The sequence below is a fragment of the Oryza brachyantha genome, chromosome 9 (genome assembly GCF_000231095.2).
Source record: "Oryza brachyantha chromosome 9, ObraRS2, whole genome shotgun sequence".
NCBI lineage: Eukaryota > Viridiplantae > Streptophyta > Magnoliopsida > Poales > Poaceae > Oryza > Oryza brachyantha.
The window spans coordinates 14,781,816-14,806,653 of NC_023171.2; the positions used below are offsets into that span (position 1 = coordinate 14,781,816).

Genomic DNA, 24,838 nt, shown 5'->3' on the forward strand with positions numbered 1-24,838 from the left:
CAAAAAATATTTATCATTTAGAATAAGATTTAGTTAAAATTTTAAAATTTCAGTAAAGAATTTTATGTTGAATTAAATTTATAGATCTCATGAGTTTATGCTATTAAAATAGTATTTTTCAAGGAGAATTTATTTTGTCTAAACTAAGCATTAAACATATTATGAATGATCGAAACTTTAGAAATTTGACTAAATCTTATAATAAACGATAAATATTTTTAATCGGAGAAAGTATTTTCATAATGACAGTAAAGTTTCTGTACATGATCTGCCACAGTGCCGTGAATAAGCGTTATAGCATTTCAGCAGCAGACATGCGTAGCAAGACTGATTACATTAATTCTCCGCGTAATTCTAATCCGGCAACTCGACCCGCTCAGTCAGTCGTCGGCAGTGTCATATACTCATAGTATAGCATCCCAAAGAGAACCATAATATTTTACTTTCCAAAAGTTTATATTGGATTTATCTAAAAGAATATTAGACATAAAAATTACACACTTATCTAACAGAAATCTAAAAATAAATAACTTGTATTAGAAACACATTTTCTTGCCCTAAATTTAGGATGCAATCGAGCTAATTTTAAACATGGGTAAATATTAGGAATGAATTTGGTAACCTGTTGGAGCTATATTTTTTAGCCTAATTCTCAGAATTAAGTTATCAGGATCAATTTTAGACATATCTCTCAAATACTATCATGAGCACATCTCGATTGATCGATCGATCGATCGGTTAATTCCGGTGTGCTAGCTAGCTTGACGGCTTTCCGCATATGTAAAGACCGGTGGACCAATCAGGCATTCCGTATCTTTAATTTTCAGGTGAAAGTCTGAAAGAAAATCCATGGAAATTGCGTGCAAACAGTTGAAGCTAGTGGCCGCCGACTTCCATCGTCAAAGCAAGCGAGCGCCGGAGAAGAGACGATGACTTCTCTGCGTCGGTCTGTGCGTGCGTCGGTCGCCGGCGTTGTGACCGCCGACCGGCACCACACGGACGGACGCTGCTGCCTAGCTAGTCACCGGAATTCACAAACGAATTGAACTACCAGCTGCCAAAAAAAAACTCGATCGCTTCACCGTACCAACCAAACAAACTGGCAGATTCAACGCGCGCGACGACGGCGACGGCGGCGACGACGACGACGACGATCCATGTATCCACCACCGGTGAGCTGCCGCTGCCGCTGCCTCTCCGCGCGTTGATCCGGCCGGTCAAACCTCACGGAATTACGGTGCATGCTCAACTGGTCTGCCACATGCAGACAACAGGAATTTTCGCCTGCTGCTTTTAATTCTATTTCTTGCTAGCTAGTATACGTACCAAACTGCTCCGGTCATGCCTAGGGTGATCGAGTCGAATGAGATAGTTGCTAACGAAAAATAATTTATGAATAAAACATATATATATATATATATTTGTATTTTTAGTAATTAAAAAATAATTACTGAAAAATAAACTACGATGAAAAATATATTAAAATCAGTCTTTAAATTTAAGTTTAAAATTTTAAATTTTGGCTTAATTATAAGAATAAATAGAAGAAAAAGATGAGCGATTAGTTGACCGGAATAAGTAACCTGCCAACTACTCTGTTAATTCATTATTGTTAAACCGGCAGTCCAAATCGTTTGCTAATTACGGGCGTTCTAAACAAAATTTTATTCGCTGATAAGCACCGTTCACTGCTTGGCAACTCCCAACATGCGTGAAAGGTGTGCAATCCTTTTACACATTCACTAATCTTGTATTCCTTCAATTTAAAAATATTAATCCTTTTTAAAAAACGACACGGTCTCTTTAAAAACAGTTCTAACCATTGTTTTTATTACAAATTAAATAGATGTTTATAATAAATAATTAATTTATTAAAGTTCATTTTAAGATTAATCTATATGATATCCGTGTTTCTTTCAGTGAATATACAATGCTATTTATAGTAAAAAAATAAGAGTTTAGCATATATCTTATCCAAAACAACGAATAATATAGAGCTAGGAGAGAGCACTGCATACTCCGTCCATTATATATTATAAATTTTTTTTGTTATATCTAAATTCATCCATGTGTTAGTAAATAAGGTTGTGTTCTTTTAGCTAGATTATTACTCAGCTTTTGTGTCCATACTTTCTGAACCGTTAAACGGTATATTTTTTAACAAAAAGCTTCTATATAAAAGTTCATCATTTCATATCTGTAGAGTAAATTTTTTTGTTTTATATTAATTAATTTCATCATTTTATACTATCAAATAAGTATTTAAAAGTTAGATAATCTTTTATCAGAAAAAGAACATACCCTATGTTCTATATATAGAGATTAATTAGCACTCATATAAATTTAGGTTATAAATTTAGGTTGAACAAGACGAAAGCAATAATATGTTAAATTAACTTCCCAAGCCAGTTAACCGTCGCCAGTTGTTGCGTCGATTCTTCCACAAGCTGAGAAACAATTTTCAGACCCTCGTGTCGTTAGATCGACGTATCAGGCCCGTTCAAGGTTGGTGGAAGCTCCGGAAAGCTTTTCACTGCCGGAGGTGGCACACGGATCAAATTAAGGTTCCCAGTTTGGTCAATTTTAGCAGAGCGCGTGCGAGCTCAAAGTGCGCCGTAGCGTGTCAACTTTCACCTTTTAACTTCCATTAATTCAAATGTGCATGCGTGCTTTAGTTTTTCTTGGTCTCGTGTTAGTGTAATCAGTCCAGGAAATATGTAAAATGTATCTATGCTTGGTCAAGAGTGAAATGGTAAGCAACTTACAGCGGCTATTTCTACTTGACGGAGCATGCATGCATTTCGGGTAAAAGGTAGGGAAGAAATTAACCTTCTCCTAGAAATTGAACACGTAATGATGCTAACTAACGGATAAATAATAGAATTAGCACTTTAAGGTTAAAAAACTATTTAGAAAAGACAAGATGATAAATTATTATATAGAATTTTTTTTAAAAAATATACCATTTAGTAATTTAGAAAACGTGCAAATATAACAAAAATCTTGGGTAAAGAAAGTAGCCTAAATGGTGGAGTACTGGCAATCTCAGCTCGACGCACGCATGGCTGCCATGGCCAGGGCCACGAACCGCTGCCGGCGACGTGGTGGAGCCTATGCGGCGGCGCCAGCACCAGTGGTGATCCATCGCCCACTCCCCGTCCGTGTGGCTTGTTTAAATTTTCGCCGTCTCCGGCGAAAATAATCTCGGGGTGAGCCCCCTAGGCGCCACCGTCGTCGTCGCCGTCCACGAAGGCCTGGAGCTGGGCACCACCAGTAGCCAGTGGTGCTTGTCATGGCATATTTCACAGGGCTCTTCCGATGGAGATGGCTCTCTATCTATCCCAGCTGAAACCAATGTTCTCACATTCCAAGGGGGTAAAAACCAATGCACTCTTCCTACAAAACTCGACCTGCAAATACTGGGAGTTCGGTACAAAGAACATTGAAATTAACAAGATTGCAACGCATGGGTTCGATCAAAAGGCTCTACACTGTTACAGTTGCGTCTTCCACCCATGTTATCTTTCCCAACTTCTGATCGCAAAGTGATGACAAGTCAAACAACATATGTATCGCCTGGTTTCAGCTAGCACATAAGCTTACATGTTTGGGTAAGATTAGAAGAAAAAGCTTAGCATAGGCAATGTTAATGCTACCAAACCTTCTCCCATGTCTGCGCCCCGCAATAATCACTGCATTTGTATAGGAAAGGGAAAAGCATCCATTGAGCTAACTCAGCTTCTATCTGTACTGCTCGGGGAGCCGATAACCTGTCATGACTATCTTGTCTGCAAACATCTTCCCGGTTTTGGGCATGATATGCCAGTGCATTGTCAGGTTAAAATCCTTGCCTTTGAGATTACTTCCCTGTACCCAAAAAGGAGGACATTCATTCAAACGTGTAAACGAGCAATGCGTGACACTGCAAATAATTAGATAAATGGTTGCAACCTAATAAGTGTGCAATGAACAGAGAAAGAACAGCACATATCTGTTGACAAATAGAAGGAAGAAACATGTCATGCACATTATACAGCCAAGATCAGTACGCTTTAAGGGATAACAGGAGTTGCCACCAAAAAGTTGATGGTCAGATCTGTGCTTCCTGCTTAGGAGTTAGGACAAACCCTATACTCTCTTAAACATCATACGAGGAAAAGTGAGCCTTCATGCACTCCGAATTGTTATCGATTAAAATGATTCACGGTCACAGGTAGCCCATCAAAAGTACAATATGCAAAAAGGGGAAAAGCTTTTCACCCTCATTTTTTCACTTATGCATATGCTTATAAGTCAATATTTGAAACATTAAATTGGGGGTTGATTTTGAGATTTTTTTTCATCGCGGTTTATTTTTCATCCTTTGCTTTTAAATCACTAAGTACGTGTATGCAAAAACTTTATTCACAAATTGTTTTTCATTTGCAAATATACCGTTTTGCTTTTTCCATGAAAAAGCTAAAAGATGACCTCCTTTGTTTATACAGATTTCGGAACAAGCACATAACTATGAAGTAGACATATCAACAATTTACTCAAAGCAAAATGACCCTTCTCTCTTTCCCTGAAATGTATAACCCCTTATCTTTGAAATGCTGAACGACAGCTACAATTGAATTAATCCTGTTTGAAGAATTTCACTAAATTAACATTCAACCAAAGCAATGTGCTTACCTGGTCAATAAATCTGTACTTGTTTGTTGTATGGATCAAAAACTTGGCATGCTCTTTTGATGGTATAATGCCATCCCAAAGGGAAACCTGTGATAATCCAACATGATCATTACAGTTATTATTGAAGATAACCTTAATTACAGACAGTCCCTTAGAAATACAAAAGATAGTGGCCGCAGACAAGAAAAATGAGTCAATTACCGATAGATGGAAATTGATATTATATTGGTTCGGGTTAAATATTAGGTGTTCCACTTAGTCATAACGTGCATAATAAACTATAATATATGCCTTCTCTTTAGTATATACATTTGTTTCGAAATTCAAAAGAAAAAATGGGGTGTTACTCCTTAGCATATTTATGTTTGAGTTATTTCAGGTTGAGAATATGCAGTAATGGACGCTAGAGTGGTATTGGTGGAGTTCCCTAAATAAACTACAGAACTGATTATAGAAGAGGATAGAAACCACAGATTGATTAGACTGAACCCATCGTGTGCATTTATGAACTGGTGATAGCCAATAAGCACTGAGATCTGCTTGGCTACCCTTCAAAGTGGTAAGCAAACTCATATGGGTGCAGAGGAAACTACTCTACCCACTTCACCCTTAACTTATGGTTTAGCTTGGGATAGTTCTGCTTAAATAAAGCAACGAGCATGTGAGAAACTAGTGCAGAACTGCAGACAACAAAATATTTATCCATGATGAAGCAAAATCAGCTTGGTTCTACGGTGAGTTGGTGACAACGCACCCACTCCAAAACACAAACAAAGTGATGGATGTAGAAATTTCATTTCCAGAACAGAAGAAAACCATGTAAATATGTTTGAAATAAATATATAACAAAGCATCAATACAACTATAATCATCAATGACTCACTTGATTCAAGGCATTTTGTGGAGTCTCATATTCAGCTGCTACAAAAACAAAGACCTACAAACATCCAAGGAAGTATTGTTAAGAACTTCAGTAGAATGACAACATAAAACTGCATTAAAACGCATAGAAATAAATCTCTGTTCAAAATGACAAGAGATCATTCTGCAACACAAGATTACAGCCCTGAAAGATTGAAAGTACAGCAACAAATTTTAGTTTTGTTTAACCCACCAAAGCGATGTCTTACAGTTGCCTTAAACTAAACTTTTAAAGTTCAGCCTATTTCCCTTTTGCCATAACTCATAAACTAATTTACTTGATCTTTCCATCAGAATCCTACCTTGCTGAATTATAGGGAGACCTTTTACTCTTAAGCAAACGTCCCAATTATATGAATTAAGAAGCAGTTAGGCTAAGGTATCAGTAACAATAAGACAATACTACAGTTTACCTGTTTTGTGTTCCACGTGAACAGGGACGATAGGTCAGCCGAAATGTTCAGCGTCATGCTAACCTACAAGAGATAAACCAACCATATGAGTTAATGGCATATCTCTGAAGTCTGAACAAAGTCTTATGTTGTTTAAACAATTGTATGAGTTCATGGCATATGTCTGAACAAAGTCTTATGTTGTTTGCAAAAATTTAAGAGGATGAGGAAACAAATGATATGAAATCACCTCGTCGTTGCCGTTGGCCTCCTTCTGGAACCAGTTTATGTTCAGGATCTGCGCAGTTGAAAGGCACACAAAAGCATAAGAACGACGAAAGGATTCGCGCTAGATCGGACAAGGTAATCAACCAGAGAGTGCACGCAGATCCCCGAGCAGCCGGCGGCGAATTAAGGTGGCCGAGATCGGTACAGAGCAGGCGAGGAGGGTTTAGGGAGAGACAGCGCGACGGGCAGCGGGGGGTGGGGGGGGAGGTTTACCTTGACGGAGGCGGTGGGGGAGGGGGAGTTGAACTGGTCGGAGAAGGAAGCGGCGAAGCACATGGCGGCCAGGATGGTGACCGCGAACGTCGCCACCGCGTTGGCGCGGTGCCCGAACGAATGCATCCTCTCCCCGCTGCCGCCGCCGCTGCTCCCTCTCCGCGCGTCGCGTAGATCGCCGGGATTCTCTTCTCCGCGGCGGCGCCGGCGACTTGAGTTCACTTCTCTCTCTCCCCCCTTTTCCTTTTCTCGGAAGATTTGTTTGTTTTTAGCAATTGGGGAAGACGAACTGAAGTCGCGTGACGGATCGGGCCCACATGTCGGAGAGAGTGGCCCTGCTGACTTGGCATCCCCTGATTGGTCGCAGCACGTCACGAAGGAGCGGGGCACTGTAGTGTGCGCCTGCAAGTGGGCCAGTGCGTTAAACGGTTTGGGCCTATGGACTACGGTCCATTAGGAGGCCCATAATGGCCCAATTGGGCCTAAACACTTTGTTAAACAGTCTATCGAATCGAAACAAAAATGATGTATCAAATTTGTCAGTTAAGCAACCCGACTTTTCGTCAAATACGAAAACCACGCAAAAGAGTTCATTCAAACTGAAAGTAAAACATGCCAAACGGATGGCCAAACATGTACAAACGCATGCAGGGTTGCTGCGTATTACATCAAAACGTACAAATCTAACCAAACCATGGTGCTTCAAAAAAAAAAAAACAAACCATGAAGCGAATTGAGTAAAATTCACACAAATTACTGGCGCGATACGGATGGAATTTGGACGCCTAGAGGCGCTGATGGACATCGTCGTTAACCTCTGGCTGCACAGTCGAGCGGCTGGAACGAGACGACGTTCTTGGCGAGGTCATAGAGCACATGCGTGTCCATCAGCGCCAAGCTGCCCAGCACGGGGACGCCCTTCCACGCCATCATCGTCAGGCAGAGCAGCCCGCTCGCCGAGTCCTCCGCCAGGTAGTTCGCCGGGAGCAGAACCAGGTCGGCGCCGCCGTCGAAGTGCAGCGTCACGTTCGGCGGCGGCGTCGGCGGCGCCGTGCCACCACCCGCCGCGAGCTGGAAGCAGAGGTTCAGCCCGACGTTCGCGGAGGCGTTGGCGTTGGCGTTGGCCTCCTTCAGCGGCTTGAGCTGGGCGACCAGCTCCCGCCTCACCTGCGCGTACGTCGCCTCGTCGAGGACGGTGGCGGGCGACGTGCTGTCGATGACGAGCGAGAGGCCGCCCCCCGCCGCTGCGCCGCCGGCGGCGACCCGCGTCGCGCCCACCGTCACGCCGACGAGCCTGACGAAGTAGCCGGACTTCAGCACGGGGTCTGCAACCATGGGAGTGGACGCGGCGAGGGTGTTGTTGTTGGCTAGCTCGCCGGAGCCGCCCAAGGAGACGTAGCTGGAGCCCGGTGCATCGCTCGACGAGAAGCAGTAGGAGAACCTGTCGAAACCAAGCTGGCTGAGGAGAGACACGGCGCCGCCGCGGCCGAGGCCGACGACGCCGGCCACGTTGTCGTAGTAGCCCTGGTTGCGCGTGCCGCAGCCGAAGGTGATGTTCGGCACGGTAGCGTCTCCCATGGCGAACGTCTCGGTGGCGAGGTAGCCTGAGGTGAAAGCTTCTTCACTGTAGCTGTAATTATAGTGTTTAGTCAAGTTTGCGAAGGTTTTTGATTTGCTGGGGTCGTAGATGTGGCCTGCCTGCGGGACGCAGTCGAGGCATGGGTGGCACTGCGTCCAGAGGAGGTCGCTGGTGGTGTCGAACACGAGGGTGATGTTCACCGCCGGCGTGCCAATGCCCAGTAGCAAATGAGGCGCTATATGGTCCTCCTGCACGGCGGCGCCGCCGGACGACGACGACAGGTAGCCCCAGTGGCCGCCGTTGAACTGACCTTCGTACGAATGATTCCTTCTCTCTTTTATCCAATGGAAGATTCCCCTGCCAATATCATCTAATGAGTGGCCGGCGCCTCTCCCGGCGACTGGAGATGGCACACGAGCTGCAAAGGAGATGAGAGGAACGGAGAACAGTAAGGCGAAAATGAGAGGCAACTTATTATTAGCTGCCATCATCGCGCTTTTCGATCGTGGAACTTGTCCTTGGCTACTTAGATTTGCTCAATTACTTGGCAATGGTCCGATCGGTCGAGCTCGATCGGATGCTTGATTGATTGCTTCGTGCGGAGCAAAGATTGCTGGTATTTATAGGAACCAACAACGCATGAACAGATATCGCCTGCACACACTACCCTGTTCCTAGTTCCAACTGCCCCGAACAGATACTACATAATCTGACTAAGGTTAAAAAAATATACACAAAGCAATACGCCAAAAAAAAAAGATAAGGACAGGCATCAAAGTTCGTCGTAACTTCTCTGCTTGCTATAGGGCGCGTTTACTTTGTGAAAAAGAAAATTTTTGAGCGTTGTCGGATGTTTGACTGAAATTCGGAAGCAGTTTTTGACACGAAAAAACTAATTTCATAGCTCGTCTGGAAACTGCGAGACGAATCTTTTGAGTCTAATTAATCCATCATTAGCACATCGTGGGTTAATGTATCACTTGTGGCTAATTATGTACTAATTAAGCTCAAAAGATTCGTCTCATAATTTTCCTCTAACCGTATAATTAGTTTTTTATCTATGTTTAATGTTATATTTAGATGTCTAAATATTTGACATAATATTTTTTAGAACTAAACTACACCAAAGTGATTAAAGTGTACTAGTGTCTTCCTCAGATTCATACGGTCGCTAATAATTCTTGACATATACTTAAAACAAATGTGTATTGATTAATAGATAATTATAGACATTAACCAGATGTCTACGACAGGAAACAGAGAGAGGGTAACAACCTGCGACTAACAACGAATAATCAATCACAGGAGCACTCGGTCTCAATGTCAACATCACGTTGCATTTGTTGATTTGGATGCAGTAGCTGCACTGGCTAGTTAAAGCATACGCGTGGCACCTTGGTTATTGGTAAAACCAACGGTGAGTGTTGGAATCGAAACTTACTGCTGCCTGTTACCTCGAGAAGAAGGGATGCAGTTACGTAATTGCAAATAACTTACGTTCTCTTTCGGTTTTATTCTGCTGGCCGGGTTAAAAAAAAAAGTTCCCATCGCAAAACACTTTACACAACACAAGTCAGAGCAATCTACTGGCACAGGTTATCAGCAAAGGAAACAACGTCCGTCTGCACATGGATCGATGGTGTGGTGGGCCAGTGAAAGCCCATTAGTCGGCCTGCTGATACGCAGGCCTCATCTAGCACGGCCCATCATGACTGGTGGGCCTTCGGAGTGGTCTCCCCTGGTCAGAGCGGTCAGCGCAACGAACACGCGCGATCAAACCCTAGACTAATGAAGAAGGAAAGTAGTATTAGCAGTGCGGTTTTACTTACCAGGTCATTAGTACGCGGGAAGACCAGTTTTGGGCAGGTCATAATCGGCGCCACCCACCGCCGCGTCACTCCAGCGCATCGGCTCGCCTGGCTGGCTGGCGGGTGGCGGCGCCTCCTCTCGCCGACCCGACCCCGTATACCCGGAGTCATTCCTTCACGCAGACCAAACGCAAACGCACGCACGCATCAGCGATCTCCAAAGTGATTCCCCACCGCAGCGTCGTCCTCTCCGTCTCCGCCTCCGCTGCTTTCCTTTCCCTTCCGCTCCTTTTCTTGCAAGCTTGGCTCGCGTCGCGTCTCGTCTCGGCTTTGCTTGGAATTCTTTGCTGGGTTCCTGCGCTGCTGCTCGCGGTTGATTTCGTTGGGTTTGGTTTTGGCTTGGCTTGCGGGTTTGTTCGTTTATTTGGTTCCACGCTTCCCTGCTGCGTCCGTCCACCGAGAGATTCCACCTGTTCCGACCACCAGTTTGCCCTCCTGTCCCCTTCCCACCCTTCGCTTTGACCTCCTCTTGGCCTTGGCTGGCTGCCTACCTTCTGCTCCTCTTCCGTCCTCTCTTCTGGGGGGGGGGGGGGGGTTTGAGCATAGCCGCTGCGGCTTCGTTTTCGAAGAATTTCTCCCCGGAAAGGTGGGATTTTGACCCGATTCCGCCTTGTTTCCACCGAATTTCCTGAGAATTCGAGGCGGCGGCGGCGGGATTTTGAAGGGGGTGGAGGGAGAAAAAGGAGGTATTTGTGGGTTTCTGGAGATTTGTGATTTGAGATGGGCAAGCCGTCGCTGAAGAAGAAGAGCGGCGGCGGGAAGTCCGGCGACCATGGCGGCGGCAAGCCGACGATGGAGCGGTCCAGCTCCAAGGTGCTCGACGGCGACGAGACCATCTTCACGGACATGGCGCAGGAGCTCAAGGAGGAAGGGAACAAGCTGTTCCAGCGGAGGGAGTACGAGCGCGCGCTGCTCAACTACGAGAAGGCCATCAAGCTGCTCCCCCGGCCGCACCCCGACGTCGCCTACCTCCACAGCAACCTCGCCGCCTGCTACATGCAGATGAGCCCCCCCGACCACTACCGCGCCATCAACGAGTGCAACCTCGCCCTCGACGCCTCGCCCAGGTACAGCAAGGCGCTGCTCAAGCGGGCGCGCTGCTTCGAGGCGCTCGGCCGGCTCGACCTCGCCTACCGCGACGTCGCCAAGGTGCTCGCCGTCGAGCCCAACAACCTCACCGCGCTCGACGTGGCTGACCGGGTCAAGAAGGCCATGGACGAGAAGGGGATTGTGCTGGGTGACAAGGAGGTCATGCCCACGCCGGAGGAGGTGGTCGCCGCCGCGCCGAAGCAGAAGCCGCGCAAGAAGAAGGGGCGGAAGGCATCTGCCAAGGCCGCGGCAGCGGCTGTGGAAGAAGAGGAGGAGGCGAAGGCAGTGGAGCCTGTCAAGGAGGTGGAGGAGCCACCGAGGCAGGTGAAGCTTGTGTTCGGTGAGGACATCAGGTGGGCGCAGGTGCCGGCGAGCTGCAGCATGGCACAGCTTCGCGAGGCTGTCCGGAGCAAATTTCCTGGGCTCAAGGCTGTTCTTGTCAAGTACAAGGACAAAGAGGGCGACCTGGTGACAATCACCAACCAGGATGAGCTCAAATGGGCCGAGGATTTGGCCGAGCCAGGGAGCTCGCTTAGGCTATATGTCACCGAGGCCAACCCAGAGCATGAACCTTACCTTGATGACTCCAACAGCGGGCCATTGGAGAGAAATGTGAATTCGGACAATGGAAGCACCAGAAGCAATAGGCAGGATGAGGATAGGAGCACGGTGACCTGCATTGACGATTGGATTGTGCAGTTTGCTCGGCTTTTCAAGAACCATGTCGGGGTCAGCTCTGATGAATATTTGGACCTCCACGAGGTCAGCATGAAGCTGTACACTGAGGCTATCGAGGACACAATTACTACTGAGGAAGCCCAGGAGGTGTTTCAACTGGCTGAAAGCAACTTCCAGGAGATGGCTGCACTCGCATTTTTCCATTGGGGTAATGTTCATATGTCTCGAGCCAGGAAGAGGTTGTTACTGCCAGGAGACTCTTCACAGGAATTGGTACTTGAACAAGTGAAGGAAGCATATGAATGGGCAAAGGAAGAGTACAACAAGGCTGGGAAGAAATATGAAGAAGCCGTGAAGGCAAAGCCAAACTTTTTTGAAGGTTTTCTTGCACTTGCACATCAACAATTTGAGCAAGCAAAACTGTCTTGGTATTATGCAATTGGTAGTAATGCAGATCTGGACACATGGCCCTCATCTGAAGTCCTGGAACTCTTCAATAAAGCTGAGGATAACATGGAGAGGGGTACAGAGATGTGGGAGGAAATGGAAGAACAACGCCTGAAGAATCGGTCAAAACCTAGCCAGGAGAATGCCGTGCTAGAGAAGATGGGCTTGGATGAATATATAAAAGATGTATCCACCGATGACGCAGCTGAACAAGCTTCTAATATGCGGTCTCAGATAAACATTTTATGGGGCATGCTACTTTATGAACGTTCGGTTGTGGAGTTTAAATTAGGCCTTCCAATGTGGGAGGATTGCCTGATGGCAGCTATTGAAAAGTTTAAACTTGGAGGAGCTTCAGCTACGGACATCGCTGTGTTGGTTAAAAACCATTGTGCCAATGAAACTGCCCAAGATGGTAAGTCAGTTTTAACCTACTATATTTCATCATCTTCTCCTGAAGATAGTATGTATAATGTTGATTTTGCTGGAAATACAAGAATAGGATAGTTATAGCAAGCTTGTTGTCTTTAGTATTGAGGAAGAATACATCGCAAATTTCTTATATACCTTATGTATCATCAAGAATATTTTTCTTCCGTTCTTATGTTTGAAACATATATAGTATCAATCATTGCTGAAAAGCATACAACACCTGTTTTTGAGATGGTTTCTTTGCGGCTTAGGTTTGGGTTTCAAGATCGATGAAATTGTGCAAGCCTGGAATGAAATGTATGACGTTAAGCGGTGGCTGCGTGGTGTCCCATCCTTCCGCCTTGAGCCATTGTTTAGGCGGAGAGTTCCACAATTGCATACTGCACTGGAGCATATATAGTATACATCAAGTTGCTCCAACACTTATTTAATGTCGGGGCATTGTTACCAGCACCAGTTTTCTCTTTTAGGTGAGAACAGTTATACTATTTCTCTTTGCACACAATACCTTTGTTTGTGCGTGATCTTCTGTTTTCTTAACCTTCATTTTTGGCCTTTTACCATTGCCAAATATTTGGAAATACAATTAGCTTAACACATTTGATTTTGTGAGCCATTGATGTGCCTTAATTCGAAGTTAAGAAACATCAATCGTGGTGTTTAGGAGCCATTTTGTATTGAGAAATCCAGCTGTCTCCCGAGGTTTTTGTTTTATGAAGTTCAGGCATAGATGCAGTTCCTGGAGCATGTCCCCTAAACTCTTGTTAGATGAATTTCTGTTCAGGATCTTCTGTAATTACTTCATAATTTGTATTTTCCCATCAATCATGGTATTAACATTTCAATATTTGTGAGTAACTGTTTGTTCATTCATCTTAGTCAAATCTTTGTAACTAATCTTTCGATCCAGTTAGTATATCATATTATTCCGTAAAAACTCTTCATTTTCACACTTGTGATACTGAATTGGGCTTATGATTTCTCTCTGCAGGTCAAGTTCTGCACTGGATACAGTATATGGATTTCTTGTGCTGCATTTTTTTATACATCGAAGAGTCTTGCTTCTCGGTTGTGAAGCTTTTCATAGAAACCTATTCTTTGCACAGGGCTGGAGCACCTTTGCAATCTGCATACCTTAGTTCTTGTTTTCTCTTCTGTCTACTTTGTCATGCACAGGAAACTGTGCTTTCTTATTGGATTATGGCCGCATGTGTCTGTGGTCTGGTAATCCACTGCTGGAGGGTGTATTGGTGGCATTCTCCTTTTGTTTTGTGGGTATTTTGTATACATGCCTGTTTTGCAAACTCAAATTAGGCTTGTAATACGATTACATTTATTGTTATTGACAACAAGAAAGAAAGAAAGAAAAGGTCCCAAAAAACTCATCTCATTCAGATGAATGATTCTGGAGATATCCTTATTTCAGAACATGATATGCATATTTTGTTTGTGGGGTCCGAGAGCGGTTGTATAAGTATTGCGCGCGGAAGGTTGTATAAGTATTGCGCGCGGAAGGAAGTAGACGAAAATGATTTTGGATTCGAAATAGGCACATTTTACTAAGTCATACTTGGAGTCCAATTTCAAGTTTGATTAGAAGCATAGAAAGGCTATGAGGATGGTTAAGAAAATTCATTTTTTTTTAACTTGCTTCTCCTTTTTGTAATTTTCTTCAACTTGAATCCTTTTGCTTCAGACAAATTTTGTATGCAGTATTTTGAAATATGAATAATTCATGAAATCAGATCGGAGGTATTCAACAGATTAAAACTTGGAATATCAATTTATCATGAAAGCAGATCGGAGGTACGAAGTATTCAAGAGATTAAAACGCTGTCCTGCAAAAGATTTATTCTTCTGTAGCTGCTGGTAAGTGAGCCAATTACACCATGATTGCTCTTTCATCATTATTTTGGAGGTACAATATGTCAGAATGGGCATGTTACTCCTTGCTCGCAGCTCTGAGCATTTGGAGTAGTATATATTTGCTGAATGACCAGACCATTATGCCATTGGTTGTTTTACCTAAGTTCAGAGTTCTCTGAACTGAAGAAGACGAGATGAATGTAGTTTCTGTTACAACACATTCGCATTCCATTGATAACATCATGAAAATGATGAACATCCATCAAGAAATAAAGTTACCTATCTTAATTTATTGGTTTTTATTATAGGTGTGAGAGGCATCAAGAAATTAAGTTGTAGTCGATGTATTTCGATCCACCCTATATCACATAATATGCTAATATAAAGATCAAGAAAAAATTAAAAATATCTCCTCGTTTAGATGATCTAGATGCATATAGTATGGTGGGATGTTTTAATGATGAAAAATATACATGTATGCACGTCTTATACGATAGAATAAAGAAAAAATAGATATGTCTTACGTTATGAGATTGAGAGAGTATGAATGATCTTAAATATTTTTCTTAAGAGAAATTATAGGTATAGTTGAGAGGCAGTCGAGCATAAAGAAAGAAAATCAAGAAAAAAAAATCGTGGATCGCACCCACTTGACACCTCTTATCCCTGCACGAATCACGAGACTCACGCGTAGTTTTTCGAATCGTCCTCCACCATTGGAGGAAATGAGGGGAGAGAGGGGCCGTCGGTGTGGGCCCCGCATGTCAGCCTCACGCTCACGCGCGACGCAAAACCCTAGCACACGAGCGCCCCACCTCCTCCCTCCCTCCCCCGCGCCACCCAACCCGAGCCCCAAAACCCTAACCCTCTCTCTCTCTCTCTATTAAAGCTTCCGCGTGAAGAGAGAGAGAGGCCACCGCGACGACGCGAGCGCACGCACCTCCATCCACTCCTCGCGCACGGTCCTGAGGTAGGGTTTCCCGAGCTCAGATTTGGCGGGTTGCGACTCTGGATCCCTCGTTTGTTCGCGGAAAGTTTGGGGGGTTTTACATGTTTATTTATTTATTTTCTTTTTTTGAAAATTTTGTCGCAGAGATGGCAGCGGCGGCGGCGCGTGGAGCCGAGAGGGTTGCGGGGGCGTCGGCGGTGGCCTTTATGGCCGTCGCGGCCGCAGCCGCCGCGGCGGAAAGATTTCTGGCTGTGCTCGCGCTCGCGGTGAGTGTTTCAGTATATGTTTTCCTCGTCAGCTTTGTTTCGTGTTGCTCTTGTCGTATGATTACCGGAATGGATTGTGTAGCTATGCTTATTGCCTGCGATTTTGTTGCTAGTGGCGCTAATTATTCGTAAGCCGTGCTGTATGATGTGTTCGTCAAGGGTTTGACTTGAAATTTTAAGTAATTTAGTCTGCAGATCTGGGGATTACATATCCATGCTCTCTCTGCAGAATTTTTGGACTGTTGAGCGGGTAATTTTGTTGCTCTTGGTTAGCCTATCCGCACTAGATCTAAGTAGCAGATCTGTGTAGTATAACTTACAAACTTCTCGTTGAGGTACAAACACAGGGGCGCAGGGGTACTGCATTGGGAGCCAGGCTTGCTAGTGATGTTATACCATGAGAAACCAAAAACTAGAGCAGCTGGATGCCTGACTGCCTGAGCATTCGCCACGCATTGTGGGCAGCAATTTGTAATATTTGTAATTACTAAGTTAGCAGTAGGGACACCAGGTACAGATTTCTTCTGAACTGATGTTTAGCTGGCATGCTTTCTAGATCAGCAATCATTCTGTGATAGACGGGAATTCTATAAAGAGGGATGCTAGAAGGTATGCGGGGGACAATTGCCCTTCATGTTACCATATGTTTTGCTGGTTAGGCTCTATATTCTACTAGAGGTGGGTGACTGAAGGGTGTCACTGGAGGCAGGTGACTGAACAGATATTATTTTTGCGTTTCCAAAAATCATTTTTGCGTTTCCAAAAATCACGTCAGTATATGATGTTTGTCCTAAAGTATTTATATGTTTTGATGTTAGAGATTGATTTGGCAGATATTGGCAAATAGGTAAGATGCAGATTGTGAAAAAATTGCATCTCTTTGAAATACAAATTGCTTTTAACCTAGCTTTATTATGAAATTTCCCTGCTACAATTGTCTTACCTGTGGAAAGTCTATGCTATTACATTAAAGTACGGCTTAGTGAAAGCTTCTATAATTTAGCTTTTGGACTAATTGTGCTATATGCTCACATAGACCGTTGGATGATATCTTGTCGTGTTGCTGCTGGATAACATGTTACTGGATAATACCTTGTCGTGTTGCCTGAGATCATTACAATGTTATACATGATTGAATGTGACAATGTAATATTTATTGTACTATTATCATCTTTCTTTTGGCCATTTGCTGATGTAACGGTTATCTTTATTAGATGAAAGCTGTGAGTGATGGTGCAGATATATTTAATGAGGACCAACAATCGATCTACAAGTAAATTCCTTGTTCCTTGTCTTACTATGTAAAGTCTTCCATGTAATAAGATGTTCTTTGTTGCTGATTAGTTTGCCCTTGCCCTTGAAGGCTACTTGGCAGAATCAAATCCGAAACTACCCCTGAGAACAAGGATGGGTCAGACGATGACGACGATGATGAAGACGAAGATGATGATGATGAAGGTGGTGACGATGATGATGCTGAGGAGGACTTCTCTGGGGAAGAAGGGGGTGAGGATGAAGAAGATGAGGATGATGACCCTGAGGCAAATGGTGATGGAGGGAGCGATGATGAAGATGAAGATGACGACGACGGTGGTGATGAAGATGGTGACGATGATGATGATGAGGACGATGAAGACGATGACGATGATGATGACGAGGACCAGCCTCCTTCCAAGAAGAAGAAATGAGCTAGCCTCCTCCATCCTGCATCTGTCCTCAACTTATTTCAGTCTGTTGTGTTGTTTAGATGATGAACAGGTTTGGGACCTTTGTAGCTTGTGGTTTGGGTTGTTTGGGTCTCTCAATAGGAGTAGGAAAACATTGACATCTGATGTTAATCTGTTCTCTTGTGTTTTGCCTTTGTGCATGTAGTCGTAAAATGTTGCGGTGTGTTACTGGAGATGTGATTCTATCATCATGCATTCAACTCTGATTCTTGTTACTTTCCTCCAACCGTGTCACTTATGTGCATTGCCATGGTGATCGTTAGAGCAAGTTCTTTAATAGTATAGCCAGCTAGCTCCAATTTATCTATAGTTAATTTAATAACCAACTCATATAATAGTTATCTATAAAACATTATACATGGTCTTACATTTCATACACATACAATTAATCTAATAGCCAGCGAGCAAGTTTAATAGTATAGCCAGCTAGCTCCAATTTATCTATAGTTAATTTAATAACTAATTTATATAATAGTTATCTACAAAACATCATACATGTTCTCATATTTCATACATATATTTGTTTTGAAGTCTGTGTATAGCTGGCTACAAATTAATAGTCTCCCTCTCTTCTTATCTCTTTAAAATATGCTTATAGTTGGTTTATAGCCTGCTGCTATTGTACCTGCTCTAAGCCTCCACAATTATTTATGGTTTTTTTTGGTTTTGTGCCATTGCCCATTGGTGGCCAAAAGAAAGGGACTTCAACTTGGCATCTGGCAGACATTTTGCAGAGCTATCAAAAGGGCATTAGAGTGAGTTTAGATTGTTCCCAGTACCTTTATGTCTTTATCCATTATTGAGCTGGTAAAAGCACGTCATGTAAGTTTAATGAATTCCATTGATGTTTCGCACTTTCTAATAACCAAAGATGTCCTATGATTCTACAAATTACTTTCTAATACCCAAAGATGTGATTCTATAAATTTACATTTTCTACAGTTGTCTGGGATATTACTGCTGCAGACCAACTGCGATACACCTCTACCGTTACAAAATTGTGTCAGAACGTGCAACGGAATTGCCAAAAAAAGCCTATACTACAATTGGCCAAAAAAAATGCCAATATGCATTTACACATTTTTTTCCCCTATATGAGCTGTATTCTCCTATCTGACGTCAAAATATCCAGTTTGCCGGGCGAAGTAGAGCTGACGAAACTGATACCCTCTGGAATTGTACAGACAATGTACCCTCCAAGCCATGACTCACGACTCCGATTCTGACTTGGAACTGGAAAACTCCTGAGGCTCACTGCTGGCAAATGCTAGCCAGACAATAGTCCCTGTCAGGTAAAAAATGATTGAAGGTGCGAAAAGTGATATCTGCACATAAGAGAGAACTATGGTAAATTAGAACAGTTCATAATAGAGCTATATATTATGAAGATGAATTAAATTGTGATGATCGACATACGCTCCAAGAATGAGTTGTGTCAAGAAGATAGCCTGTCAGTGCAACACCAACAATTCCAGGTACAGCGCCTACAGTGTTTGTGATGCCCTGAAACACAGGCAACAAGTCAGAGCAGCCATCTGAGAGACATATTACAGAGTTGAAGCATATATCCAGTGCAAATAAAAGGAAAAGATGGATTTGTCAAACTTTAAGCACTCTGTTAAGGAAAGCTCCTATTTTTCAACTCCTTTTTGAGAATACAAATGAGGAAAAATCGAGAGGATAGATTGAAGCTGCCTTACCAGGAGAATGCTTGCATATTCACGAGAGATATCTTGATGGGTGCAATAAAGACCTGTTTATCAAGTGAATATTTAGCTTTCGATTTTGCAAACACAGAAATGGAAGTTCATGGGAAGCTTAATAACATTACCTGACAATGCGAAGCTGGAAAGTGCCAGACCACTTGTAAGAAAAAGAACGATCTCCCAGGGTGGCAGTCCAAGATCCACAGAGGAAAGCATCATGAAAGTTGCAGGCGACAGAAATGCAATTGTTTGACATATCTTCCGTACCTATAGAAGAATTTTAACAGATATAGTAGATCTTTTAACTTTCCTGCAATAGATAGCTTTATAGTTTTCGACAGGAAAATTGAACATCCTGTCAGTATACAGAAAATATAACAGAGGCACTCCTGACAATTGGGAGTATGGAACTGGAAGGGGCAACTTTAACCAACCACTTCCTAAAGTGATAAAAATAAAATAAAAATCAAAGGAAGGTTTTGTCTTCAGGATAAATTAAGAAAGTAAAGGCTTGACCTTTGTAGTGTCTACTCCATTTGATATCAAGTTGTCTGCGAAAGTTGCTGCAATAGATGTAATGATCATTGAGCCCAGAGGAGGAAGGACTGACACCTACAGAAAATATGTAAAACACATAAGCTCCACATGACTATGAAACTACAGTAATGCAGTAATAAGGGCAAACAGATTTTCCCTAGTGAGGAGGGATATGAAGCTCCAAATAGAAGAATGTCACTACAGCAGTTTTAAGAAAGAATGTACATACCCATGCTGCTTCAGTCAAATTCAGGTCCAGCTCCTCACTGCATATCATTTGGACAGCAATGAATTGCAAGAACAAAATAAACATTGCCTTAAACATTTGAAATATTGTACTTTACAAATAGAAATTAACCAGATTCTTCCCAACATTTGTCTAGCCTCCTAAAGCATAGATTTTTTTTTTTTAAGGAAAAGTAAAGCATAGATTGACATACACAACAAACTTGACTGATGATGAGGAACTACACAAAGATCTAAACTATCCATTCTTTGTTTGGATCCATCTTTGAAGTCCACTCATTCTCACAAAACTGAACCCCAAACTGGGGATTTAACAAACTGATTGAAATAAAAGATAAAATATGGTTGATAACTGTTAAACTATGAACTAATCATACAAACAAATTAGTGACAATCAATCTAACACTGAGCCAAAAATTAATAAGAAACAAAATAACAAGATTTATGTAAAACATCAAAGACCAAACCTAAAGAATGTTGGTAGCCAAGACAAGCAAGTATAGTGCCCCCAGCTTCCACAAAAGTGAGCATATATCATTGCCCATACTGCCTTGCTTTTGAAGAATTCTCTCCAAGGAACATCCTAAAGAAAAAGAAAGTTGCAATATTAGTACCATAGTAATTTGTATAATGACAATAATGCATTAGTACTAATTTTCCTGGTCATGTTGCAAATCACATTTGTTTATGTGGGAATGATAACATCTGCAACTGGTGAGGTGAATAATTTCTCTACCCATTTGATCTAGTACTTTTCTGTTTGGTATATTTTATGAACAATAAATCATATCACATTAGTTCTGGACCCCCGTGCCATGATTTTGAGTTTTCGACTTCATAAATGACCCAACTTGAGAATATTCTTGTAACTAAATCCCTCACTATACTTCTAGGTTATAACAGAGATTGTGACAGAAGTACAGAACTATTTCAACAGGTGAAAAAAAGAACCTTTACTGAATTTATCAGCTCTTCCGATGATGACTCTGATGATTTTGATGAGATGAGGTCACTTGATCCAGCAGGACTTTGCCCCAAATCTGCTTAGTATAAGAAAATTCTCTCATGTATCAATTTGTGGTAACTTTTCTAAGGCAGCTTGCAAATATTTTTAATCAATAGATACAATTATACTCAAATACTACTATATACATAGTATATTGATGGTTTGCATAATTGATGGAAAGAATGATTTGCACCAGATATATGATGTACTGATATGTCTACATGAAAGAACAAAAGTATGAGAATATGATATGCATGTCATAAGGCTACAGCATGATTTCTTCAACTAAACCTGCATGATATTATTAAATTTATTTTCTGAAAAATAAATGATTTACATGATAAGATATCAGTTGAAGTAATACCAATGTGATTTGCAAAGTAAGGTTTCTACCATGGTTATCAAGAATCGGAAAGATACATTGGACTTACTCAATATGTCTTCACTGCCACTTAACTGTTCTTTAAGAGATTGAAACCCTAGACACCTGTGAAGAAAAATGAAAAAGAAAGTTAAACAGAATAAATAATATGTCACCTTCTTATTATAGATGTTTCCTTACCAAATAATTCCAAGAAGACCAAATATGTAAAAGACAGATTCCCAGCCAAGGTTCTGAATAATGGGAGGGGCGAACAGAAGTCTGTAATGCCAAACAATGTACTAGGAATTAACTATCTGGCAGGATTGTGAACAAACGTGCATATGTACCACAAAATACCAGAAAAAACATACCCTAAGACACTTCCAAAGCTCAAACCTCCAAAAACAACAGCAACTGCTCTTGATCGTTCTCGAACAGGAATGGACCTGTATGGGCAACCATAACAGTAAAAAGTTATGAAACAATAGTCCACTTGGATCCACAAGTCCATACTAATGAAGTTTAATGTCATTATTCTAATTTTATTTTTCAGTTAAGGATCAAAGAAAATTGTACTCGTCAGATTATGTTTAATATAGTTAACATCTCATCAGGAAGAAGAGACAAATTTCTAAGGGATTCCTGTCATGCATACGAGTAATATAAAGTTTCTTAATAAAAATCTAAAATATAAAAATTCAATGCCAAAATGACAACTGAATTGCTATTGTGAAATGTATGTATGGGTCGCTGTGAAAAGTACATAATAACTAAGAAGATTGATTAAATCTTTTGTGTATCATTTAACAGGAAAAAGTCAAATAAGAATGTAGCTGCCACTTGCTATTCTGCAGTTAGCTACAAAAGAATTCATCTGAACAGCTAAAAGTTCAAAACAGTCATGACAAAATGCAGACACGTTAGTTGGTTACATCAGATTCTACAACCACAATTTACCTTCATATAAAAAACTTGGGGAACTCTACTAAAAATATAATAAATCCAGATGATTAGATGATTAGCAAACTAGCATTAAGAAAATGAAAATGGTAAGAATGTTTATAAGGAAAAATGTTAACTCAGGCTTGCCTTGCAATCAAATCTGTAGCAGCTGATGGCGATACACCTTCTCCAATACCTACCTAGCAAACACAAAGAAAGCTGTATTTTTCATTTACGGGACAGAAACACTCCATGGTACTGAACTGAAGACGTGGCAAAAAAAAAAGTAATTCTCATCTATATTGTGATACTGCACGAGGCATTTTATTTTAATTTGCTTTGCACCAGGTTTAATTTTTTACATCCATTATTCTGGTTCATCAAAAATTTGGCACCTCAAAATTTGCATGGTCTAACAATATAATCATCTGCATGTTAATGAAATGTTTTTTTCCCATAGAAAACCCATTTTCTCCTAGCTGCATGATGAGTGGCTTCTCAAATTAACAGCCCACATATCTTGCCTGTGTTTTCTTAAGACAGACATGAACTACCATGTGAAACATGCTACAAAAAGGTAGAGCATCAAAAGTACAGAATAACGTATAACAGCCTTTCAGATCAACAAATTCTAGGATAGAGAGACTAGTTAATAGTAGAGGTATACCAGAATCCTTGACAACACAAGCCCTGGCATAAACCCTGCTACAGCAGGAATAATGGCAGTTGCCAAAGACCATACCACAACTCCGACCTCAAGCACTCTCCTACAGTGGCAGATGAGATAAAAGGTTATTACAGGAAGACAACAGATAGATGTGCACTAAACATCTTTGGAGTGAAATAAGACAATGAGAAAAAATGTAAGGTAAAATTATAGCAAATGCCTCTAAGCTATGCAAGAGTGGCTGAATCATTGCCCTAAAGCTTAAAAATTGCTATATGGTTCTTCTAGTCTATTTGAATTGATCATTGCTGCCATTAAATCATTCTAAACAAGAATTTACTATGAATTCTAATCAACATAAACCATTTTCAATCAGGAAAAGGGTAAACTAAATAAATATATGTATCATCCTAAAAGTGCTATTTTGCAATTTTCCTACCTCCTAAACTTAATGGACCCATTTTTCCCATGAAGATACAAAAATTTTCGTTAGAAATCCCAAGCAAATGGGGAAAGAAATAGCCATCATCATCACTTGAATTTACTATTAGTAACATGCTTACCCCCCCCCCCCCCCCCCCAGCCAAAATATTGTTGCTATAAGATATTAACATTTAAAACAACCATGCAGATGCAGAATCATAGATAACTTTTGTATTTATCTATATACAAGAGGTTTTTGTTACCGCAAACAAACCTTCCACCAAACAATTTTGCCAGCCATCCACCTGGCAGTTGACTCAGAGCATAACCCCAAAAGAATGACGATTGAACTAATCCGGCAGTCGATGAATTCCAACCATACTTGTGTGACATAGGTATAATCGCAACACTCAAGTTAACCTGAAAACTGGAGTACTTCCGATTAGCATAGATTCCTAAGGAAAGACATATGAATTGACCAAATGAGCTACTGCAGAAGTGAAGTGTATTGTGTATACCAAGATCAATTAACAACTTGAAGATATCGCGTGATTATCCCTTCCAGCAAGAGTACGAAAATGATGATGGTCTAGTAATACAAACGAATGTCGGAATGAATCTTACCAAATGTATTGACATGTTTAATACAACAACTATCAATCATCACTAAGCATGTAGCAAGACTATTTTTCTCAGTGGTTTTCTGCTTTTTGTCGGGCCGGTCCAACTGGGCCGGCCAAATTTTCATTAAGAGAAAGGAGGGTATGTACAGGGCAGTGGTTTTCTGCTGAGGTTTCCAATACTAAGTTCTCTGATCGTATATGGCAATGGATAACCAACAGAACGAAATTTCTAAGTGTACGCATGCTCTAAGCACATTTAACATTCTGATGATAAACTTCTGAGTGGTAATAGCTGTTACAGTGCGAGCAGATCGCTCTTCGGAAAACTCAGCACAAACAAGGTGGGGGGAAGTACAGCTACACGCACCTTGTCCATGTTGCAGATGACGAACGCGAGCGAGGTGGCGCTGATGAGCTTGTACCGCTCCGCCAGTCCCTCCCACGGCGGCCACTTCATTTCCAACTCCACCGCCGCCACCACTTCGCCCTCCCCGTCCACCACCTTCGCTCCCTTGTCCTCCTCCTCCCCCAGCGCCCCCATAACCGGACGCTTCTCCACGGCGCCCGCGAGACCACCACCACCACCACCACCGCCTCCGCCTCCCCCGCCGTCGCCGGGAGATGCCCTGACGGCCGGGGGCAATCGGCGTCGTCGCCGGTGCGGGAGAAGGAGCAGAGGCGGCGCGTGCAGCGGCGGGGGCATGCGGAGGAGGCGGTGCCGCCGGGGGCCGCCCTCGCCCGCCCCGACGAGGAGGAAGCAGCGGCGCTCGGCCTGCAGCGCGGACGCCGCCATGGCCGCTCGCACGCACTGCTCGGCTAGAGAGAGAGAGAGAGCAAGGTAGTCGAGAGGGAGAGGTTCGGAGGAGTGTGGAGTGGAGTTGGGGAGGTGGTCCGGTGTTGCGGCGTTGTTTCGTGAGGAGGAGAGGAGCACGCGA

General features: G+C 42.4%; 5 protein-coding genes across 8 annotated transcripts; 2 read left to right on the forward strand and 3 right to left on the reverse strand.

Annotated features, from left to right (window-relative positions):
• Nucleotides 1-3,368: 3,368 nt before the first annotated feature.
• LOC102720736 (signal peptidase complex subunit 3B-like) lies at nt 3,369-6,753 on the reverse strand. Its single transcript, XM_006660897.3, has 6 exons — nt 6,489-6,753; nt 6,238-6,285; nt 6,009-6,071; nt 5,558-5,611; nt 4,675-4,761; nt 3,369-3,867 (listed from the first exon to the last, which is right to left on the reverse strand). Exons 1-6 carry the CDS (start codon nt 6,612-6,614, stop codon nt 3,742-3,744), a joined length of 504 nt encoding a protein of 167 aa, XP_006660960.1. The 5' UTR covers nt 6,615-6,753; the 3' UTR covers nt 3,369-3,741.
• Nucleotides 6,754-7,298: 545 nt separating this feature from the next.
• Nucleotides 7,299-8,555, reverse strand: LOC102704915 (aspartic proteinase nepenthesin-1-like). Its single transcript, XM_006661462.2, has one exon. The coding sequence runs from the start codon at nt 8,553-8,555 to the stop codon at nt 7,299-7,301; it is 1,257 nt and encodes a 418-aa protein (XP_006661525.2).
• Nucleotides 8,556-10,465: 1,910 nt separating this feature from the next.
• LOC102721017 (protein PHOX1) lies at nt 10,466-14,146 on the forward strand. The gene is made up of 3 exons (XM_015841332.2): nt 10,466-12,564; nt 12,833-13,051; nt 13,573-14,146. Exons 1-2 carry the CDS (start codon nt 10,656-10,658, stop codon nt 12,979-12,981), a joined length of 2,058 nt encoding a protein of 685 aa, XP_015696818.1. The 5' UTR covers nt 10,466-10,655; the 3' UTR covers nt 12,982-13,051; nt 13,573-14,146.
• Nucleotides 14,147-15,285: 1,139 nt separating this feature from the next.
• LOC102721304 (prostatic spermine-binding protein-like) lies at nt 15,286-17,578 on the forward strand. Its single transcript, XM_006660898.3, has 4 exons — nt 15,286-15,417; nt 15,541-15,662; nt 16,877-16,935; nt 17,026-17,578. Exons 2-4 carry the CDS (start codon nt 15,543-15,545, stop codon nt 17,348-17,350), a joined length of 504 nt encoding a protein of 167 aa, XP_006660961.3. The 5' UTR covers nt 15,286-15,417; nt 15,541-15,542; the 3' UTR covers nt 17,351-17,578.
• Nucleotides 17,579-18,163: 585 nt separating this feature from the next.
• On the reverse strand, nt 18,164-24,327 carry LOC102705189 (probable anion transporter 5, chloroplastic). Of its 4 annotated transcripts, XM_015841006.1 has the most exons (15): nt 24,271-24,327; nt 23,555-23,707; nt 22,858-22,957; nt 22,338-22,390; nt 21,620-21,694; nt 21,447-21,527; nt 21,316-21,371; nt 20,830-20,918; nt 20,346-20,461; nt 19,862-19,898; nt 19,612-19,707; nt 19,221-19,362; nt 19,090-19,142; nt 18,806-18,892; nt 18,164-18,714 (listed from the first exon to the last, which is right to left on the reverse strand). In XM_015841006.1, the coding sequence occupies exons 2-15, from the start codon at nt 23,671-23,673 to the stop codon at nt 18,598-18,600; spliced, it is 1,221 nt and encodes a 406-aa protein (XP_015696492.1). In that variant the 5' UTR covers nt 23,674-23,707; nt 24,271-24,327; the 3' UTR covers nt 18,164-18,597. The 4 variants fall into 4 exon arrangements, with proteins under 4 accessions (XP_015696492.1, XP_015696493.1, XP_015696494.1 ...); XM_015841007.1 differs by lacking the exon at nt 24,271-24,327 and having other exon boundaries at nt 23,544-23,661; XM_015841008.1 differs by lacking the exon at nt 24,271-24,327 and having other exon boundaries at nt 22,338-22,386; nt 23,555-23,642.
• Nucleotides 24,328-24,838: the final 511 nt, after the last annotated feature.